This window comes from Parasteatoda tepidariorum, chromosome 2, assembly GCF_982258835.1.
Source record: "Parasteatoda tepidariorum strain Cologne lab strain chromosome 2, Ptep-v5.0, whole genome shotgun sequence".
Lineage (NCBI taxonomy): Eukaryota > Metazoa > Arthropoda > Arachnida > Araneae > Theridiidae > Parasteatoda > Parasteatoda tepidariorum.
In genome coordinates, this window is record NC_141756.1 from 83,008,749 (window position 1) to 83,030,077 (window position 21,329).

The window sequence follows — 21,329 nt, forward strand, 5'->3', positions numbered from 1 at the left end:
ATGTTGGAAAACTTCGTATTTCTACAACTAGAAGAGCTTCAGCCACATGTCTTTTTGCAACAAGATGGTGAACCACCTCATTGGGGTATCATCTTTCGTAGTTCTTTGAATGACCATTTTCCAGGAAGATGGATTGGGCGAGGAGGTCCAATTCCTTGGCCACCCAAATCACCTGATATAACACCGCTGAACTTTTTTCTTTGGGGATTTATAAAGGACAATGTTAACAGGAGGATCATGTCGAACATTGATGACCTAAAAGCCAGAATTACAACCACAATAGCCTCTGTGCATGCCGACATGCTTGCCGCTACCTGGCGTGAAATTGACTATCGACTTGATATTCTCCGTGCGAAGGGGGCACACGTGGAAGTTCATTGACAAGGGTCATGAAACTTTTTGAGTCTATCTAACCATTTATATTATTAATTTTAATCTATCTTTATTATTTTATGAGTTATTAAGCATCAAAATGGGTCTTTGACTTTATAAACACCCTGTATATCGATAGAAAGACACTTAACTTTTATAATGTCAGTTAACATGTTTTAACACTAAGCACTTCACTTTATCTGTTCAACAGCATTGGGGAACTCAAAGAATGAGCGTGAAAGAAGCGGTGTCTTTGATCTTGAATCATGACAGAGCAAGACGAGGAAGAATGGCTTTTCTGGATGCACAAAGACTTTTTGAAATAAAAGAGGAAAACAGACTGAAAGAATGTAGAAAGAATTTGAAGGAAGAAATTACGCAGGATGTAGCAGCAACAAGAATACAAAGAGTAAATGTTCACTTTTGTACCTAATCGATTTCTCTTTTCTAGAAATTCAATTTTTTAAGCTTTGATTCGTATTTTTTGGAAGCTTTTAAGTGTACTTGAAAATTTTACACTAAAATTATACTGAGACCGTTGTAGCTCAGTGATTAGAGAACCGAACTCCGGTCCAGAAAGGTCGGGGTTCGATTTCGACACCGCTGAAACCCGACATGTACATACGATATACGAGCTCATAAAATCTGTGAAATCGAGAGTCCTGTGGTCGACCACTGAGCAATACCATGGAAAATTTCTTTCCATTTCAGGATAAATTGACGGTTTCAGGTCTAAATTGACGAAATGACTCCACGAATGAGCAGCCCGCAGTCTAAGACGTGTGTAAAATCCAATCAGGTTAAATAAAACAGACACCAAAAATATGCAAAATTCAATAAAGCTAAGTAAATAAATGGCATAAAATCAAGAGTTAAAACTTAACAATTTTTCAATCCGAGAAAAAGAATTCATAGAACACAAAAACTGGCTTTCTTATACAAAAAAAAAAAAAAAAAACTAAATAATTGCTTGCGTGACTCGATTGACTGCAGTCAGAATTCATGCTTATTAGCACCAGATAAAAGAAATTAATAACTATTCAGTTCATCGCCATCGTACTTTCACTCTGAGTGGTGCTCTCTTGTCAAATGAAAGGCGCATCTTCCTGACTTCAGTCGCAAAAAGTCAAAGGCTGGTGAGCTTGGCTTATCCAAGTGTCATTAGATTGTTATTGTTGTTGTAGTTCATCTCGTCGCGCTAGAGCTGCAGAATGGGCTATTGGCAGAATGGTCTGGGAAACATCCCTGAAGATGATCCGAAGACATGCCATCACAATTTTGATCATCTGCAGAGGGTATGGCACCCCCTCTTCGGTAGCCCAACGATCTACACGCGAAGTCAAGCACAATGTGTCATTAGAAACAACAAAAATTACATTAAACGATAAAATGCATAATAAATGCTAATAGGTATGGTAATCAGTTTGTTAAAACAGCACTCTAAAGAGTAAATAGATTTTTTTTAGTAAGATCTGGAAAATCATTTGTTTCAAATCATGCATTATTTTTTTAGTTTTAAAATAGATTTTTTCTTCAATTTTTATCTAATTAAAAGCTACGCAATTAAGCGTTTTCTAAACAGCAAGTTTTACTTGCTGTTTATTGAAAATTTAGTAAACATAATTATCGAATAGTTTCGCATATAATTTAAAATGTATTAATCTCATATTGGTTTTTAGTAAAATATTTAGATAAATATTGCAATGAAGTAAAAAAAGTTAAACTATTGTTAATAAATTAAACACAATTTATTAAGTGTTAAAGCAATCTTTATATTTAAAGAGAAATTTATAATTAAAGTTGAAATTTAGGAGTAAATTATCTAATAAAACCCATTTAATATTCAAGTTATATTAATTTTTTACTTAATTTATTTACTTATTTATTTATTTACTATTTCAGGCATGGCGATGGTTTATTTTTCACAAGAAGTTTAGAACGATTTACGATGCAGAAATGAATCTTTTGGGAATGGTATTCGTACTTTCTTATCTATTGAGTTTAAAATTACAGTTATTACATCTATGAAAATTCCTTCAATAACACTTAAGAGGTTTTTATTTGTTCCTTTTTTTCAGTTTGATACATTTAGTTTTTGTACAATGAGTTTCAGTGTTATACAAATCAATGAGTTTCAGTGTCATACATTTCAGTGTTATACAAATATATTCATCTCCCTATTTTAAAATTTAATTTAACAATTAGTTTGCCGACCGGTCTGTGTAGGGGGCAGGGAACTGTCCTTGCATCAGAAAGGTCCTGGGTTCGAATCCCGGGCAGGGCATGGATGTTTCTTTCTCTCTCTCTGTGTTCTATGTCCTTTCTCCTTTGTGTGTGAATGTCTGCGAATGTGACCCACCCTATAAACGGGTTGTAGTGGTGTGAATGACGTGGCAGAAGTCGAATTCCTGGCCACAGATGGCGCCACTGAAAAACAGGAACAATCGCACCCCACTGCCTGAACAGGCATACGACAAAAAAAAAATTAGCTATTTTAAAAAATTTATTTGAAGGATATTACTGTTTTTAACAGTTGGTTGAATATGATGATGGTTTTTCGTTTGTATTAATGGCAAAACATGCACCTTTTTACGTTTTTATTAGTAAAAAATTTAAAAAAAAACTGGAAACGAAAAAATCGAATTAAAGTTACTAATTTTCTGCAGCTTGGAAAATTGGTAGATGAATTCCTTTTTTCTTAAATGAAACTTTGAATTTTCACTGTAATTTCTTGAACACCCTGTAAACTAAACAATAACAAAGTAATGTGTATCAAATATTTTTGATTGTCATCTATAGCAACCATCAGTTGCTGACAAAGTTGAAAGATTCCATGCATTGCAACAATTGAAAGAACTGCAGAGAAATCGCCGAGCATTGATACTGAAAAATGAAGCTGAATATTTAGATGCCATTAAAGATATCAAAAAAGGGATTGAAACATTCATCGCTCCTCAGGCTATGGAAGATTTAAGGAGCAAAATTCGATCTTACTTTGAAGATTACAGGTATTTAAACCTAAGAGTCAGCTTTATTTAAAGAGTTTGATATTTTATAAAAAAATTTAAATGATTATTTTCTTTCATAAGACTTCGGAGCTAGTGAAATTTTATATAATGTTACTGTATATGTGACCGGCAAAGTATGAAATGCCGCCGTAATATATAATGCCTGATGTTTTTAGGCAAAGTATGAAATATGAGAAGTATTACATACTTTGCCTAGGCATTATATATAATGCCGGATGCTAGTTAGGCAAGGTATGAAGTAAACGTCCTGATGATGTTATTATGTAAATGAGGTGCATGTTACTGTGAATGACCGAAATCGGTGGTTGTTGACTTTCACTGGTGAATGTTGACGATCACATAGTCGCTTTGGTGAATGTCCGAAATATTTATTACATCCGATTTGATATTAATTTATTCGTGGATATAATTGCATTTATTCGATATTTTAATACTTACTGACGATAGATTGAAGAAACATCAGTGTTTGAAGTATCGGGCAAATATATACTGGGCAGTGTTCCTTGACCTTAAAAAAACATCAGTGTTGGGTATACTGGGCAATGGTTTTTTAAGGTCAAGTGCCATTGCCCGGTTTACATTTGCCAGATACTCCAAACACTGATGCTTTTTTAAGGTCAAGGGCCACTTAGAGGCCACAATCTTTAGAGTACAAAATTGAACTTCGCATGGAAAAATTGAGCTTTGCTTAAATAAAATTGAATAAAATTTTCTTTTTAATAAATATATTAATTTTTAATCAGAATCATAGAAGACAAAAATAAAGATGGAAAATATAAAAATAAAACACACGCACATGCATATGCATAAGGATTCTTAGGGTTAGTCTGAATGTGTATTTTCAGAAAAACGTACTTTAATAGCATTAAAAGAGAAATTTAAATTTTAAAAAAAATACCGGCGAGCGTTGCTGTTACATTGAGTAAAAAAGTAAACAAACTTAAAACAGGAAGTTTTATGGAGGAAAACAATCAAAATATTCTCTTAAATTCGTTAACAAAAATTAAAAAGGTATGAGTAATATATTTAAAAGCAATATGTGTCAAACATTACAAATAACTTGCTTTTGTGAACTAAACCTGGTACATAAGTTTCTTTAGAACCTTATTAAGCCTTGCGTGCAAGTGCCTTAAACCTTTGACGCAAAATATATTAAATATATTTTAATACTTTTCTCATTATTTGTATTAAATAAGTCAAAATAAGTAAAAAAATTTGTACTTTGCATTTTAATAATTTATGGTTATTAAATACAGCAAGAAACATCAGTGTCTTTTTTTTCCGCTAACGGGGAAATCTTTCAAACACGCTGTTCTAAACAATTTCTTTTTTAATCTGCACTTATTTGCAGTTATTTAGATCTAAGATAAATAGCTATTCATCATTTAAATTTCTTTAATTTACAAAATCAGTTATGGATACATTTTTAGAATATAAATGAAAAAACTTTCAAATTAATTTTATTGGATTTAATGTAGTACAAATGTAATTTCTATAATCTAACAATTTTTTAGTAATGATTAGACTGTTTTTTATCATTAAAAAATACCAAAATATATTTTTGCTTGTAATTAGAGCGTCAGAAAAAATTTATTTAAAAAGAACAACGGTAACATATCGTCATAAGATTTTGCATTCTAATTTAGGAAAGAACACGGTGAATATCCGTCTTTTCCCTCTGAAGAAGAAGGCGGCTCATCTGTTTTCCTGAAAGATGTTAAAGAAAATGATCAGGAAAAGGTATAGTTTTTGGTATTTTTGTTTGTTGAATTTTTCCTGAACAAGTTTGTTTGCGCATATTTTTCCTTGTTCTAATTGTTTAGAAGTTAGACTTGTTCCTTTATTTCTAGTATTTTTAGCATCCAAATAGAGTCTCGGTGCTGCCATCTAGTGTGGCAGAAACTAGACGTCGAAATTAACATGACCAAAGGTATCTCACCCATTGTGGTGGTCCTGAAAGAGTAGATACCACCTCTGGAGAACGCACTAGGTCTGCTCATCGGCAAGACCGATTGTGCAGCTCATTGGAAAAAAAGAAGAAAAAAAGAAAAGAAATTCTAGTATAGGGTATAAAGTACTATTACTTGCCACGAAAATATAAATTTCTTTTTTTTATTCTTCAAGTTTAGTTTTCCTTGGATTATTTTTCCAAAACTCTTCATCTCCAAATTTTTTCGAGTCATTTTTTTTCTAAATTAATTTCGTACTCAAAATGCTAAATCCTTGATGATGTGTTTTCTACCACATGACCTACAACAAAGCTATTTAAAGCTACTGTTCTTTCACTTTTTATCGCATGTTTTGCTTCTGGGCTTTATGTTGAATTCATTTTCCTGTTTTTGTTTCAATAATTCCCCCCTTAAGCAAAATTTATTCATCAAAAGTATAAAAACGAGATAAGATGTGCTACAGAATAAATTAGTGGTCTTTAGTCAGTTAATTTCTTTTGATGATCAGAGTCATAAATTAAGATAGATTACAGTCAATGCAATAAAATCCAATGACAGACTCTTCGAGTTAAAACCAAGTTTAATTTTCCATTCATTCTCTTAAAAAAATCTTCGTGGAACTTTATTCAATTTTCTATAAAATGTAAGTTAGACATTTTGCTTTTCAATTTATACTTGTATTTTCACTTGAATAATTTACACGTAATTTTTCACAAACTGTTTAGTTCGAGACCATCATTAAAAGAATAAATTGCTTGTCCTTTTACTGGCGACTATTTTTTTAACATTCTTTTTTTATGCCAAGAGAGAAAAATACAAGTGATAGATTGTGTCAGAATGTGATATATTCTTAATGGCGGGAATCTCGTGAAATATTCTTAAATGCCGGGTGTAACATTACACTAAAGGCACTTATGACGGAACTTCTTAACTGTTTGATCAGAAAAATAACATGAAGATATCTTGTGCTTTTCGATTGTTGTATTGCTCTTCGTAGCTAATCATTGGACTTAAAATCTATTTAGGCCAAAGAAGGCGCATCTAAGGAGAAAGCTATTGAGAGGAAAGAAGTTAAAGAATCGGGAGAGAAGGTAATGTCTTATTTACACAAATATTACAGTAATTATCTTAGCATGAATTTTTGCAGTAATAGCTTTACTTCTTTTTGTTCATAATCATGTAAATAGAAAAGAAAAAAAAAGATTTAAAAGTATTCTGTTGTTTGTGTTCTCTCCCGATTTAGTTGGTTTACTTCTTATTGTACATTTTAGGAAGATTCAAGTGGCTATGTGTTGAAGACATCCAAATATGTTCCTGAATTGTGTTCACTGACTAAAGAATATAATAGTAATGATGTTTCATTTTCGTTAACATGTATACTCTATAAACATGACTGAATATAGAGAATGAATAAGAATTATATGACAAGTTTAAATACATGAGAAATCTTGAAGAAATAAGAATACTTAAAAGAAAGGGTTCCGTACTGCAGTGTTGAAAATTTCCTTTTACCATATTCAACCGAAACAGTCAAATAACCAAATATATATATATATATATATATATATATATATATATATATATATATATATATATATATATATATATATATATATATATATATATATATATATATATATATATATATATATATATATATGCATGCTGATGATGATTGCCTATAACTTCCTTTTTGTCTTATCCTAGTTTTCATTAATCTAGTTTTCTTAGTTTCAATTTTTTTTTTTTTTTTGCTGAAATTGATCCCGATACTAATTCTTCAGATTTTGATATAATATTTTTTCTTTGAATATTAACTTTAGCCCGTAAAAATGTTTTGATTACTGAAAAAGATGTCAAAGGATCATCATCCTCATCAAAAGTCATAATCGTAGGGAATTTAGGAAATCGTAAAAATCAATCAAAAGTCGTAGGAATTCAGAAAGGATGAGTGGATATGTATTTTTGCTGTAAATAAAAAAATATTAAATGCAATTTAATATCAACCAGCAAACCTGGAGAAAAAAAATTTATACACGTAATTAAACTTTAAGTGTTAATAATAAAAGCAAAGCGTTAATGATTAAGCCGATGTTAATATATGCCGATGTTAATAATTCTGTATTTTCAAAAAAAGGATAATTTTGCGTTTTCAAAAAACGCCATTCTGTATTATCGAAGGACTTCTTTGTTATTTAAAACTTTTCCAACAGATATTTGGAAAGAGCGACAACCTCTCGGATTTTTTGATAAATTTGATGAAGACATGATTAGAAAAGAAGCTATGACTGAAATGGAATTGCGAGTACGATTAATTGTCGATAAGGATATGAGAGAAGAGTTACATCGATTAATCGAAGTGAGTATATGGAGTGAGGCGGGTTAAATGTGTATGGATGCATATAATAAACTCCATGCATATAATAAAACACTTTTTTTTATTGTTATATGAATTTTTGCTTATTATTACAAAAGGTCTTAATTTTAGCTTATGTTAGTCAAATAAAATTTATCACGAAAAGAAAGTTTCAACATTTAAAAACAAAAACAGCCTTTCTTTTTCTCATATTTTGATACGGAAATACACCATGGAATTAAAATGTAGCAACTTAAGAAATAAAATATATGATTGCTTGAAACTACATAAATTAACACGAATTTATTTTTACAAATATGAAACTAAAACTTTTCAAAAAAATCATTTGTTTCAATTTACTGAAGGTGTGAATAGGACTTTATAAGGAAAATATAAGGACCCATAAGGAAAATATAAGGGGCATTCAAATGAAACCAGGTCACTAGTGTAAAGTAATGGTAACGATTTTATTAACTCACAAATGTAGTTACACACAGTACACATACCCAAAAATAGTTGCTAAAACTGTAAAAATTAATAATTATCCCATTGCGACACTAGCAGGTCGATTCCATCTTTGAAGAAGCTAGTAGGCTGCTGTCGGATCTAGGTCTCGACCCAGTCACACGCGTCTTCGTCCGTTGTGAATCGATGTCCACGAATAGCTTGTTTTAGAGGTCCAAAAACATGAAAGTCACACGGTGAAAGGTCTGGACTGTACAGTGGATGTTCCAGCGTTTCCCACCAAAACTGTTGCAATGTCGTCTTTGTTGCATTGGCCATGTGCGGGTGATAACTTGTATGACCACCTTCTCTTCGACGTGCAACCATACAGTCGCTACGCAACGTCAAACGTTGAGCATGCGTCTGTCTCTCTACCAATAGATGGTGCCGCCATGCACGCAGTTACGTGTCCTGTCATTGCGTCTAATACAAAGTTAGATGGACTGATAAGGTTTCATTTGAATGACCCTCATAGATAAAAATCCCAATTCTGATACTACAATATGAAACGTTCTTCGAAAGAAACTCGCATACAAGGAACAGTCAACAATAAGGTATTGAAATAGCAATAAAATTTTTAATGTATTTCAATAAACACGGTGAACTTGTTTGAAAGTTGAATAATTTTGTTTTTAAAATGTACAATTTTGAATCTTTAACATTAGCTCTTCGGCAATCCATTGATAGTCTCTAAAGTAATATAAAAAATCACATTTAATTATCTTATTCAATACTTCGAGCTGATGTTTTTATACAAATAATTGAATGTTAGCAAACATTTCATCCATTATTAATTATTATTTTTCCTGACTTTTTAAAAATTATTTCTAAATTTCCCATTTTCAAATTTATTTATTTTAAGGCTTATGAAAAAGACTTGGGAAAGAAAGGAAAAAAAGGTGGTAAGAAAGGAGGTAAAAAAGATAAAGGTAAAAGCAAAGGAAAAGGAAAAAAGGAGAAAGATTTAACTCCAAATAGGTAATAGTATTATTTTGCTCTTACATACAAAGTGCACCATAATCTCCATCCTTAATTTTTATAATTTAAAAATACTTTTCAATGGTAAAGTTTAAAAAAAATCTTTGCAATTTAGGTATCGCAAATTTTTCTTCAAGTGAGAGAGAAACAAAATATTTCCTAATTCTGCTTAAGTTAAGAAAACCAAAAAAAAAGGACAAAACCAGCATATTTGCGTAGTGGAACTAGTATGTGTAGGTTTTTCGGTAGGAACACCTCTAGTCTTGTCTCTAGTGCAGAATCAGGGGCTCTTTGGTTTGGCGATAATTTACGTTCAGTTTTGTTGAAATCCCATTTCTGGTTACCATACCACTTTGCAGTGATTGCTTTCAATGACGCAAAGTTTGGTTGCCTTCATGTGATTGGTTGTTGTTTTCTTTACATATATATTCGTTAATTTGAAAATCGCCAAAAATGATGGAGCACCCGGTTGTAAACTATTACTTTAATCTTTATCAGTAAATAATATGCTTATAGGTCATTTCTACCCTTCTTTGCCCTCAATGACCTCATTAATGAATGGTCGGAATTCGGAAACTTTTTTATATTTCCGTACTTAAATATTAATTTTTGACCCCTAATGTGCACAGTTTTTGGACTTCATGGTTTACAAGAGTTCTAAAAATGCGCAGTGAGCAAAATAAAATAATAAGCATCATTCTGAATAATTTTCGTTCAAATGATTGGATTTTTAATCGGAAATCAGATTTCACCGTCATGTTTGTGGAATATGCTATGGAGGCCCATGATATGATATGTTTAAAAGCCTTGAACAAGAACAGACGTTTCCAATACGCTTTTAAATACTGGATCACAAGAATTGGACGGTAGGTGGTTGAAGGCTCATGTAGTCCGATGAATCTCCTTTCCAATTACGCCATTCTATAGGCAGAGAAAAAAACATATCAGGAAAACCGGAGGAAAATAAACACGTTTCCCGACTGCATTGCTACAACACTTCAAACTAGTACAGACAATATTAGGGTTTGGGTGATTTTTTTCTTGGTATTGTATGGCCTCTTTGTTTCTTGAGGAGCTAAGTCTGAATACCAAAGATAGCAGCCGTTGATCAACTATATCATATTATGTTACAGGTGTACCCTGCCGTGAAAGGGACAGTGCACCCTAGCATTGTCCGGTGATGGTTCGAAAAGCATGATAGAGACTTTACTTTGCTTAGTTGACTAGCACAATCACCAGATCTCGAATTGATTGTGAGGCTGGGAATGAGTTAAATGAGGCACTGGACAGCTAGATCCAGTACCATTAAATCTTAAGGAACTGAAAAGTGAATTTAATCGAATATGGTGGCAAGTTTTTCATACCAACAAATAGTCTATAACAAGAACTAAGGGCTTCTATTAAGGGCAAAAGATAATTCAACAAATAATAAAAGGGTGCTCATAATAATTTGGTCACTCTCTGTATATAATTATTGTACATATTTACAACTAAATATATATATATATTTGAAATATCTTAAAAATAGATAATAGGAATTCATAATATAAAATAATAAAATTGAATACATTTAAAGAGAGAGAAGATTTAAAGAGAGTTTACAAAATTGTATTTGAGTCTCACATCTCTATGAAGAACGGGGAAATGGCACTTTTTTTTTTAGCCACAAGTTCTTTGCTTTGAATTAATGTATTCATTTTCATTTACTTTAAGTCCTTTAAATTTTAAGTCAATCACTATTTAATAAAAGTTTTGTTGCAACTATACAATCATTACAAATAATTTGAATGGAAAATATTAAATTACGAAACTTATTTTCCTCAGGAGTTTTGAATCCCTGGTAGAAGAACTAATCAAAGAAAAAATTATCATTAGTTATCCCAAGTTTTTTTTGACTGACTTCATCGGAGATTACAATTATGCGGGATCTGTCTTAGAATCAGGTAGTGATCCAGAAAAAGATCCTGTTCCTTGCCTGGCTGACATAAGACGACTTGTCAACGAGTACTGCATTCTTCCCATGGGTAATATCTAGACATTAAAATTGTATACACTCTGTGTATAAATTTATGTTACCTGTATGCGAATTTATTTTATAACATTCTCGTACATTATTTGCATTCAGTATAATCCATAGGGGTTTTCAAGATCATAATGAGCTTATTAACGTTACCAATAACATACTGATTAACAATAAATCCTTTTTTTTTTAAATGAATCACGATTTAAATGCGGACTACAGTGATGGGCGTATAAACATCGGACATTGCAGAGATAGGTAAACAACATCATAAGGGGTGTTTTAACTAATTTTATTCTCACCAAGACCATTTTTGAAAATCAAAGTTTAGGATTTAGTTTTTATCTTGCTCTATTTAAGGAAAGCTGAAGTCACAAAGTCAAAATCTGCATACTTAATGAATTTAATTTGATCTGCAAATTTAAGCATACTCCAATAAACTTTCTCACTTTATTTTTAAATGATTCCCATAGAATTTATCAACATAATAATGCCCATATGCACGTTATGAAGGAAATACAAGACTCACGTTATCAAGGAAAGGGATTACCGTATCATAATAATCGGAACACGATACAACTTGTATGTCGTTTTAACAACTCTTCTAAACTTTATAAATTGAACCATCTTTTTCAAGATATTATCAAATGTTCGCCGCGATTAGGTGACTATGCACTAATTTTTAATAAGCCTCTGCAAACTTTAAATGACAAGCTCTGTTTGATCCAACTATGGGCAATCAATATAAATGTTTCACCATTTAAGTGTTTCAATTTGTTAATAATGCTTCATTTTGCACAATTCTTTCTCTGTGTTACAATTTTTGTGAACAGTAGTGCGTATCCGAAAACTGACTTCTTTATAAGAAAACTTTCAATGCAATTTTTGCAGGTGGAATTTCACAACTTTATCTTTCATATGAATAGTATTTCCCAACAATATGCATTTAATATCGTGCTAGTATTGTCCCAATTTGCTTATAGTGTTTAGTGTTTATATTCACACAATTTTTTCTTTGCGTTGCAATTTTTGTAAATAGTAGTGCATATCCGAAAACAAACATCTTTATAAGTAGGACTGAACCCTGTCCCAGCCCTGTAGGGGCATTCAGGCTGGCCACATGGTGATCGTCACTGCGTAAATCCTTGAATCGGTACGGCGGACCCAGCTGTGCATGGACACACGAGGGTTCATAGCCCCGAGTCACGCCAGACAAAAGCAGCACATTCTCGTCGAGGACAAAGAGGGGCTTCGACGAGATACCTACTCTATACCTACCGATATCTATAAACTTCGGTAGATACCTACCGACGAAATACCTACTCCCTATAGGTCTTGAAATTGAAGAAGCTTCTAGTGCAAGACCTGCAGGGAGTAGGTATCAACTCCTCCGAGACGCAGGTCAGCCTGGGCTGACCTCAGGGAGACAACACCCATCCCGCGATTAAGAGATCAACCCTCCGACTGGAAGATCCCAAACCACATGACTTTATTAAACAAAATTGCAATCTCTGTAATGAAATAACAAATACAAATGGTGACATATGAATTACGTGACAACAATCAAAATAAATAATCTAGTTACATAGGCAGCGTCAGGACTGCAGAATTCTCATGGACTTGGATGCTCTAGTTCAAGTAACTGGTTCTCCTTTGGAGTCTGATGATTGTCCGCTGATTGGAAACACAAGTTCTACTGAGGACACTATGGTCTGTTCTCAATGTCGAGCCAAACTTGACGCTAGTCTCATGACAGTTCACACATTTGTTTTCCTCTTTACACTTGTTCGCAAAATGATCTGAGTTTCCGCAGCTGGAGCAAGTTCCTTCTTGCCATATGTCCAAGCCCGTTGCACTTGTAACGCCTTAGAACCCTAAGGTATTCTTTGGTTTGGTGTCGTTTCCATTCGATATTTACTCGCTCTTTTTTAATAATTCCTCTAAAGGCTTAAGGCTCTATTGTAACAACCCAGTGGACGCTTTTCTTTGCTTTGATTGGGATGGCCACATTAAAATTTCTCACTTGAAAGAGGTCGTCGTTGTTGTCTTTGAGTTGGTTTGCTAGTGTCTCTTTTGTTATTAATTCACTAAGCCCCAAAATAGTAATTTGGGGTTTTCTCTTTCTTGTTTCTTCACAGACAAGTTGGTCCTCAAGGCATTTCTCTTCAATTTGATCTTTTAGAATTACTAGGTCGTTGCGGGATTCAAGCTTAATCACTACTTCACCTTTTTGCGTTTTTTTAAACTCTAAAAGGTCCCTTGAGTTACAACTCAGATGGATAGATTTTGTTTTTAATTACTCTTTCAACCTCCTCTGGAGACTTTCCATCTGACCCTTTAATCATGACGACGCGTCTCCTGCACGACTTAGAGCGGTGCGCTTGTTGGCCTGTTTTTATCGTTTCCTTATACGTTTTACGACTCATTTTCTTCTTGCTCCTTAGAACTTTTGCTAAAGCTCTTTCCTCCTCAAGCTGTCATTCTTTTGTGTAGGAGAGCACCTCATTTTGTCTTGCTATGGTGAGAAGCATCTCGGTTGTTAAGTCACTTAGTTTTTCAATAGCTTTCGTAGTAAGCCCCTTCCGCAGTGTGTGGTTATAAATTTGTTAGCTTTCTCCGGGAGAACATAGGAAGTAGCAGCCCAGTCACGCTGACTAAGTTCAAAGAAGTCCTCAAATCCAGGAGGCTCCGCGACATCCTCTCCACTCTCCGACATTATTTCAAGTTCTAAAAATTTCTTAGCAAAGAGACTCTAGCTATACTAGTTGCTCACATTCACTCACCGCCTCCTTTGTCAGTGTTAGCCGCCCTTAGGCCGTTTCATCCTCGCATCGCGCTGAAGGGGACATCTTTATAAGAAAACTTCTTACGCAAATTTTGAAGGTTAAACCCCTATTTTATCTTCTACATAAGAAGTATTTCACAATATATATTTAATATCATGCTAGTCTAAATTATCTGTAATACACGTAAATTACCCATTACTTGAATATTTCTAAATTATAGCATACAAGATTAGGATAGGCATGATCGAAACGATCAGGATAAGTATAGCCAATTTGTCTATTAAAAACCTAGCGAAGTTGCTGAACTTGCATTTCATTATGATAGTACGAAATCTTACTGCTTTTTTAATGCATCTGTAACATAATTTAAACGTAACAAATGAGTAATAGTTTTCGTCAGCATTAAGTTTATAATATAAAATATATAAACAGAAGTTTTATTGCATGAAATGAAAATATCAAATCGATCAAACGTGCAAAATTTAAAAGCATTAAATCTTGTAAAATATTGAAATTATGTCTCCATCTTAAAAAAAGGTTTCAACAAATCCCTGTCCTTCAGTTGCACTTCAAAAGTGTCATTTTGAATCGTTAAAATCGTAATATCTTTATCTTTGTAGGGTCATCCTACATACATTCTAAAGGAACTTATGTGAAATCAATATTGTTTGCTGGACCACACGGTGTAGGAAAGAAGTCTTTGATCCATGCGATTTGCAATGAAATTGGAGCTATATTGATGGACTTGTCAGCAGAAAACGTAAATGGGAAATATATTGGAAAAGAAGGTTTGGACATGTTGATGCACTTGATTACGAAAGTTGGAAAGCTTGCCCAACCAGCTGTTATTTATATCGGAGACGCCGAAAATTATTTCTGGAAAAAGCAAGCTACGACAAGCGTTTTGGTAAATTCTGCTATGATTTTTTTTTCTGTCTTTTTTTTTCTAAGAAGTAAGGTAGAAAATAATTAATGGAGACTTCTAAATAATATTTATCATTAGATAAGAGGATGGTGCAATTTTTTTTCATTATTCTCAATTTCCTCAATTTTTTTAACCTGCGTTTAAATGCATAATTTAGCAATCGAATCTCGAGCCATCGTTCCATCATCTTTTGTTTTCGGGCATGTATCTTCTTGTTTTAGCAGTCCCGACACAAATGTCATTCTTATGATGTTAATAATACATTTTTAGATCGTTTATTAAACTAGCAGATTCCTCCTCTTATTGTTCAGAAATTCTACGGAGATTTTCTAAAAAAAATTGTAAGCTAATATCATTTTGAGAAGAAAACAAACTCTTGACGATAAGGATGAAGAAGAAAATTAGGATTTGTTGCAGCTTAAGAAAAACTCCTCAAACATTATGTTTGATGTTTATGCATAAATTGATGAAAATTTTGAAACTTGAGGTATTGTCGGTTCAAGAAATGGTTGTAGAAACAGAAAAAAAAACAATGTGATACCGATGGAGAATTTGCACTTGACCAGTGAAAAGATTTGCAGAAGGCCTCGAAGTCTTTGAAACAATAAAGGGATTTCTGCATTCAAACGAAATTGCAGGACAAAGAGGAAGTGTTGAGAAACATTTGAACAGAAATATGTTATGAATGAACAGAAATATGTTAAAAATGACAAAAATTATTGTTGAATTAAAATATTTTAGACTAATAATGTATTTATTTATTTTTAAGTCCTATTACTTCTTTATCACTTTTCATTCATTTTCAAGTCACTGTTTGGTATTCTGAATTGACCTACATTCTTCGTTCTCCAGAATCTATCATTCGTAATGAATAGTCTCTTGAGAAACGATCAATTGAGGTTCTACTGTATATATAAAGAAATTGTCGCGGTTTCTTTTCATTAGTTTTGATTCCAATCATACATACCAATACCACATTAATCCACAACCTTTTTAAAAACATCATCATTCGTCTTGCTACTTTTAAGGCTTGCCCGATTTATAGCAATATTTTGAACCCCTCACAGCTATTAATTCAACGATGCGACACCTTTCAAGTATCGTTTTTATTAACTTCGAATCTTTCAACACCTTTGTACGTTTTAAGGAAATTATCCCTATTTTAGAAACAACTACAATTTTCATAGTAACACAGGCAATTGGCTTTCAAAATAACAGAGATCGATCAATTCATTGAAAAAAGAGAAAGAAAGAAAAAAAAAGTGAACAAATCTGAGCTGCTTGCTGCCCTTATGTTCCAAACAGACAATTGAACGCGCTTTATTTTCCTCACATCTTATCCTTCGTAAAACTTATTAGCATCGTATTTTCGTACACTGTTTTAAAGCTAAACAAAATTTAAATTGTAGTATAATTGGAAATTAACTTTACAATAAAATCACACGAGGACTAAAAATATTAAAAAAATATTAGAGATATTAAAAAAATATGTGTTCCAACAGGCTTTCAAAATATAGTATTAACTTAGAGCAATAGAATTTTGCAAAAACAGTTTGAGGATCCGATTGAATTATGCAAGTAATCCTTATCCCTCATTTTCCCACTGTTTTAAAGTTTGAAAGTAATTAATTGATAACTTTAATATAAAGATTCAATGCAAAAGCATTACTTGTTACTTTTGCAAGTTTAAAACTTTAAGGAATCGTTCGTTTGGGATTTTTCTAAGCATTACGAGTTAGTTCGATTAAGTAACCCGAGTTAGTTTTACTAAGTAATATGAGTAACTAAATAATTAAGTAACTGACTCATATGGTCAGTTCCATTAAGTTGCGTGAATTTAATTTTTATTTTATAACCGTCGTTGAACAGCCAACCCAATTTTTGGGTTTACGACTGCTAATGTTCAACTCCGCAGCCTTGTAATTTTGAACCCAATACAGAAGACAAGGAAACTTCTGGATCAAGTATTGGGAGAAACTAGCCTTTATGAAGACTTTTTGATGGAAGTAACCTGCGTTTGTGCTACATGGAGAGGAAAATCGCGAAATCTCCAAAAGTATAGTTTCACGGCAAGGGGACTCTGACTCATGTTCCGTCTACCTCCGAGGATATTTTACGTCGGCAATGTGCTCAGAGCAAGCCGGGCGTGGAATTAGCATCGACAAGCCATCGCTGGGATTCAAACCCGGTTCACCTCATTGGAAGGCAAATACTCTATCCCCTGAGCCACCACGGCTCAAGTAGTGTGAATTATGTTCAGGGAAAAATGTTCCGCGTGCAAAATGTTCAGATCAAGTTTTTTATTGGGTATCAGGTCATGCGATTTAGGCAAGTGATATAGATATTCAGGTCATGCAATTTCTTTCACTTATCAATAAATTTTAAAGAGCCGGGATAGAGCTTTCGCCTTCCAGTGAGGAGAACTGGGTTCGCATACCTGTAATGACTGATTGCCGCATCCGGCTTGCACCGACCGCAGTGATGACGTGAAATATCCTCAGTGGTAGACGGGTCTTGGGTTAGAGTCCCTTTTCCGTCAGGTTAACCGGGGTTGGTTCTCGTGGCCTTCTCCTCCTGTTACGCAAATGTGGATTAATTCCATCAAAAAAAATTCCTCCACGAAGACAAAATTTCTCCCAATAGTTCTCCCAACCAGGACTTCCCTTGTTTTCTGGATTGGGCTCAAAATTACAAGGCTACGGATTTGAACATTAGTAGTCGTAAACCCAAAAATTGGGTCGGCTGTTCAACAACGGTAATAAAATAAAATAATATAGTTGTTGATTATTTAAAAAATTTCAGGTTGAAGCTCAACGCCTGAAAAAAGAACTGCCCAAACTAATCAAGGGAATAGGAAACGATGATAGAATTATGATTTGCGGAACAACTGTCACACCGTTTGACGCAGACCTGAAAAGTTTGAGTTCTTGCTACAATAAAGTCATTTGTATTTCCAAACCTGATCACAACTGCAGAAGAGGTATTTGCTATCTCTAGATTTTTAACTTTTCAATTGATTTTAAGTAATAAACTGAACTTTAATAAAGCACAACTAAAAATAAACTTTATAAATATAAAGAATTTGTTTTCCGCAACATTTTTAATCGACTAAAATCGCCTGATAGTTTGCTTTCTATAGATGAACACAATAACCATGTTAAGGTTATTGTCTTTATCTATAGAAAACATTATGTAAAGTTTTTTATTTGCGTAATTAGTCTTAGTTTATAAAGCAGTTTGATGTTGTAAATTAGAATACGCAATAACGTTTGAATTAGGCATTGTATATAACTCCAACTCCAGCACTCTGCAACTGTACAATCAATTTCAATCCCTAATGTTCTACGTATTAATTCCAAAAAAGGTTAATAAATAAATGATTTTATCAGACTTGCGGCCTTTTTCTTTTTAATTTACAAAGTAAATATCATGAACCTAATGAAAATTATCACGTTGATGTGGGGTGGAAGTAACGGGCAGAGAACAGAGGTGGGATAGTTGTAGATGTGAGTTGGCAATCAACAAAAAGGCATCAGTGGAACATACGCCCTCCGAGTACTATTGAATCTAGAAGTACGACCTGGACATACTATGTCCCGGCATTCAGGTGCTCAGGGCTTACAGTGGAACATATGATGTCCTATCCTTGAAACTTGTAAAATCATTGCTATTGTTGATGCACCTTTACGAGATCGCTTAGACTTTCAGAAAGAAATATTATTTCATCGTAATAATCGCTTGGAGACGATATAATATTCAAAACGCTCTTCAATTCTGAAATCGGGGAATTCCTGATGTCTTCGTCATTCCTGTTCCTTTAAAGAAATCCATCCATCCATCCATCCATCCATCCATCCATCCATCCATCCATCCATCCATCGCAGAAGGTCAAAGGTACTAAGTAGTAAAACCTGACGTATTCTGTAAGAGTAAGAGAGAATATTCAGTATTTTTATGGTCAATTCCAAAATAGGATTGAGGAGCAGAAAATTTCATCTAATTATATTACAATGATATGTAATTAACGTGGCATTTTTAGGACTAATTATATCAGTTCTGGAAATTATTAGTCGCACTTTTTTTGGTGCGTTTCTTATTTTAGTTCCCTGATTTTGGTGTGTTTTAATATTATATTGATGTGTTTCCATCAAAATTAAAACTTATTGTTCCTTTACTAAAGCTTTATGGAGTGAAATGATACTCAATAGAAGAGGAATTATCACTCCAGAAATGGGTTTGAGTACTCTGTGTGGAGTTTCTGAAGGTTTCACTGCTCCTCATATTAAGAGCTCTGTTGAGCAGGTAAGTTAAGATCAGAAGCACAGCTAAAAACGCAGCATACTATAAATGAATTTAAGAAAATCATAATTTTTTTAATTTGTAATATGAATTGTGGATACAATGCGGTTCGTAATTTTAAGGAGAGTTATATAAACAAAAGGAACTTTTTTCAAAATAACGCTTAAATTTGCAACAATATAATTATTTATATCAAGCAATTTTTAGAATTTAAAGTAAAATTATATCCGACTAAATCAAACAAACATGAGGTCAGCTGGTTCACAATTACAAAAACACAAAGAAAGTCCAATGTTTAAAAGATATTTTTTAAAAATTTGTTAATGAAACACAATGTAAAATTTGAACGAAATCGGAGGAAAATATATTGCGTAATCGAATTTACGACTTATGATTTTTTCTTAAATTTCATAAATCACAGATTATACGCCTAAAATCTCTAAAGTTTAGCATTAAAAAAAATTGATTTGAAAATGATAAGATAAAATAGATCATAATAAGTAAACAATATTTTTTTTCCTTGAAATTATCTTTGGAAAAACGAATTTTATGATTGCGGGTAAAAAGATTTTCGAGATATAGTAAACTACGCAAAAAGGGAAGTAAAGAGCAAGAGGATCAATATTTCAACGGCCCTCTTGACCATATTATTGTGGAAGAATTTATCAGATTGCTACTATACCCCATATTTCGAGAACTAAGAATACAAATCATTTGAAAGAGAATATATAATTTCAGAAGGTACATTTTTGGGCCTAACTTCGTCCCTTAAAAAACATCGTGTGAAATAATTGATCAGCATAGCACGTACTTTTTATGATGATCAGCTGCTGCTCAATGTTTAGCTCTTATTTTTATCTTTCCTTATAGTTGGTAAATAAAAATTAACTGAAAACACAAAAACAATATGTATTAAAACAATGTATGTTTTCTGTACTAATAAACAAATATAATGGCTGTTAGGCCATAGCACCCGAATTCCGGAGAGACCTTCACCAGGCACGTCTCTAACACAAATTTATTTTTGCGATGGCCACTTAATTTGCGTGATTTTTATAACCTTATTTTCCTCACTATAAATTTGCTTTTTAAATCATTAAGGAATGAAAATTTACTGCTTTGAGAATTATGGGATAAGAAAGAAAATTAAATTAAATGTCAAGAAGAAGAATATATAACTGGAATCTGATGTAATTGTTGGCTTCTCCCTAATTAAATTATGGTGGATCCCAACCCATTAATTCGAAACATACTTTTTATTTTAATCTCCTACACTTCTTTCTCTAAAAATCATAAACAAATGAACTGGAATCTCAAAAATACAGGTATTAGAACCATGTATGCTTTACAAACCAAAAAACAGATATAATGCCTGTTAGGCCATAGCACCCGAATTCTGGTTAAACCTTCACCGGGCACGTCTCTAATACAAATTTATTTTTGCGATGGCCACTTAATTTTTTCTATATCTCTAACCTTACACTCCTATCTATAAATATATTTCGAAGATCATTAAGAAATGCCATTTTAATGGTTTAAGAATAATAAGATAAGAAAGAAAATTATTATAAATGTTGTGAAAATTTGACTGTTGGATATGATTTTTTAAATGATACTGTGACTTATCCTGATTTAAATTATGGTTATGCCTGTCACATTAATTTAAAACATTTTTTTCTGATCTGCTACTTATTGAAAATTAAGTGTTATTTTTCCTTCGGCTTAAAATCCGAAACAAATTAAATGAAATCTCAAACATAGTATTTATTACGACCATGTATGTTTTACAAATCAAGAAACAGATAAAAACTGTTAGGCCATGGCACCCGAATTTTTGTTAAACCTTCACCTGGCTCCCAAACCTAACTTTTTCTCACACAAACTTCTTGTGCCATATTTACTTAGTTTGTATGCTTTCTTTAGCCTTCCATCCACTTTCAATTCCAATTTGTGTTTTTTAAAGACAAACGTCTCACTTTGGCCCTAAATTTAGTTACGATTTGTCTAGACCGTTTTTCGTGTTCTAATTAAATAAATTTTCCCTTTATTTTTACATTCTCTTGTTTGCTCAAATCGATTTTAATGATGTTTACCTTTCCGCCGACTGGGTA

The 21,329-nt window shown here is 32.8% G+C and overlaps 3 protein-coding genes across 3 annotated transcripts in view; 2 read left to right on the plus strand and 1 right to left on the minus strand.

The window, feature by feature from the left end:
• The window catches only part of LOC107441659 (5' exonuclease Apollo), a 69,184-nt gene that overhangs the window by 17,149 nt on the left and 30,706 nt on the right, over nucleotides 1-21,329 (minus strand). The gene's annotated exons all lie outside the window — the stretch shown is intronic.
• On the plus strand, nucleotides 2,281-11,261 carry LOC110283393 (dynein regulatory complex subunit 11-like). Its single transcript, XM_043043750.3, has 8 exons — nucleotides 2,281-2,346; nucleotides 3,172-3,380; nucleotides 5,048-5,141; nucleotides 6,376-6,441; nucleotides 6,622-6,697; nucleotides 7,564-7,709; nucleotides 9,073-9,188; nucleotides 11,013-11,261. Exons 1-8 carry the CDS (start codon nucleotides 2,329-2,331, stop codon nucleotides 11,221-11,223), a joined length of 936 nt encoding a protein of 311 aa, XP_042899684.2. The 5' UTR covers nucleotides 2,281-2,328; the 3' UTR covers nucleotides 11,224-11,261.
• LOC147815880 (dynein regulatory complex subunit 11-like) lies at nucleotides 12,823-20,229 on the plus strand. The gene is made up of 5 exons (XM_087155213.1): nucleotides 12,823-12,952; nucleotides 14,615-14,901; nucleotides 17,722-17,899; nucleotides 19,100-19,221; nucleotides 20,182-20,229. The coding sequence occupies exons 1-5, from the start codon at nucleotides 12,823-12,825 to the stop codon at nucleotides 20,227-20,229; spliced, it is 765 nt and encodes a 254-aa protein (XP_087011339.1).

Coding starts and splice junctions, on each gene's coding strand:
- LOC147815880 (XM_087155213.1), top strand. CDS start 12,823: ATGGACTTGGATGCTCTAGTTCAAGTAACTGGTTCTCCTTTGGAGTCT. Junction 14,902..17,721: donor AAGCTACGACAAGCGTTTTG/GTAAATTCTGCT, acceptor AAAAAATTTCAG/GTTGAAGCTCAACGCCTGAA. Junction 19,222..20,181: donor TTAAGAGCTCTGTTGAGCAG/GTAAGTTAAGAT, acceptor AATGGCTGTTAG/GCCATAGCACCCGAATTCCG.
- LOC110283393 (XM_043043750.3), top strand. Junction 3,381..5,047: donor TCTTACTTTGAAGATTACAG/GTATTTAAACCT, acceptor ATTCTAATTTAG/GAAAGAACACGGTGAATATC. Junction 9,189..11,012: donor AAAGATTTAACTCCAAATAG/GTAATAGTATTA, acceptor TATTTTCCTCAG/GAGTTTTGAATCCCTGGTAG.